The sequence below is a fragment of the Tachysurus fulvidraco genome, chromosome 22, assembly GCF_022655615.1.
Source record: "Tachysurus fulvidraco isolate hzauxx_2018 chromosome 22, HZAU_PFXX_2.0, whole genome shotgun sequence".
NCBI lineage: Eukaryota > Metazoa > Chordata > Actinopteri > Siluriformes > Bagridae > Tachysurus > Tachysurus fulvidraco.
In genome coordinates this window covers 1207110-1208149 of record NC_062539.1, presented here as the reverse complement: position 1 = coordinate 1208149, position 1040 = coordinate 1207110, and the positions used below count along the sequence as shown (strand labels likewise).

Here is a 1040-nt window from a genome sequence, read left to right as displayed (position 1 = left end):
ATTCAGTTCTACTCCGAATTCAACATCCCACAGTATCTTACTCTGGGATCTGATCTAACATTTAAATACTGTACTGGGTATACTGGGTGTGCTGGGTGTAGTGGGTGTGATATGTTTACTGGGTATACTGGGTGTAGTGGGTGTGATATGTTTACTGGGTATACTGGGTGTGCTGGGTGTAGTGGGTGTGATATGTTTACTGGGTATACTGGGTGTGCTGGGTGTAGTGGGTGTGTGTTGTGTGATGGTGTTACTGGGTATATGGTGGATTATTGCGGGGTAGTTTTGTGTGGGTGTAGTGGGGGGTGTGGTAATGTTGTAGTGGGTATATATGTAGGTGTGCTGGGTGGTAGTGGGTGTTGATTTTTTTTTGTTGTGATAGGGTTATGTATCTGGGGTGTACTGGTCGTGTAGTGGATGTTGTGATATGTTTACTGGGTATACTCTGGTTTTGGTATAGTTTTATAGTGTGTGTAATGGTGATACGGGGTTTTTTTTTTGTACTGGGTGTAATGAGTATACTGGGTATAGTGGGTGTACAATCAGTGCCATCTCTAAGTTAAATAAAAGTTAGATATATTGATTGATTGATTGATTGATTGGTTGGTTGTGTAAACATAAAATCAGCCCTACTGTGTTTGAACATTCCCGTTATTCCTGTTATTCATGTGAGTCCTCGACCTGTACACAAAGGAGACAGCACTCACCTGTTTTCTCTTTAATCTCACACAGCACGTTGAAGAGCGCAGGTTTCATGCGGTGACAGTTCAGAGCGTGTTTCCTACAGAGACAAAATAAATAAGCATCAAAACTTCAGTAAAACATGACATTCTGAACACATCTCTGTCACCTTAAGTTCTGTTTATTACATCACATGCCTCTCACAGCAACACATCTCTCTGCTTCTGCATACAGACCTGTCAATCACAGGCAGGGGGTGTGGCCTATATACCTATCAGTCACAGTAGCCCTTGTGTGTATGTAAGTCACAGTCAAAGGGGCGTGACATCTGTCCATCAGTACCGTTAAAGGAGGTGTGG

The 1040-nt window shown here is 42.7% G+C and overlaps 1 protein-coding gene across 1 annotated transcript in view; it reads right to left on the bottom strand.

Moving 5' to 3' along the window:
- Positions 1–802, bottom strand: part of pbx1a (pre-B-cell leukemia homeobox 1a) — a 55512-nt gene extending 54710 nt beyond the window's left edge. The window contains exon 1 of the mRNA XM_047806641.1: positions 708–802. Within this exon, the coding sequence (XP_047662597.1) occupies positions 708–756 (49 nt within the window). The 5' untranslated portion in view covers positions 757–802. The remainder of the gene's footprint in view (positions 1–707) is intronic.
- Positions 803–1040: the final 238 nt, after the last annotated feature.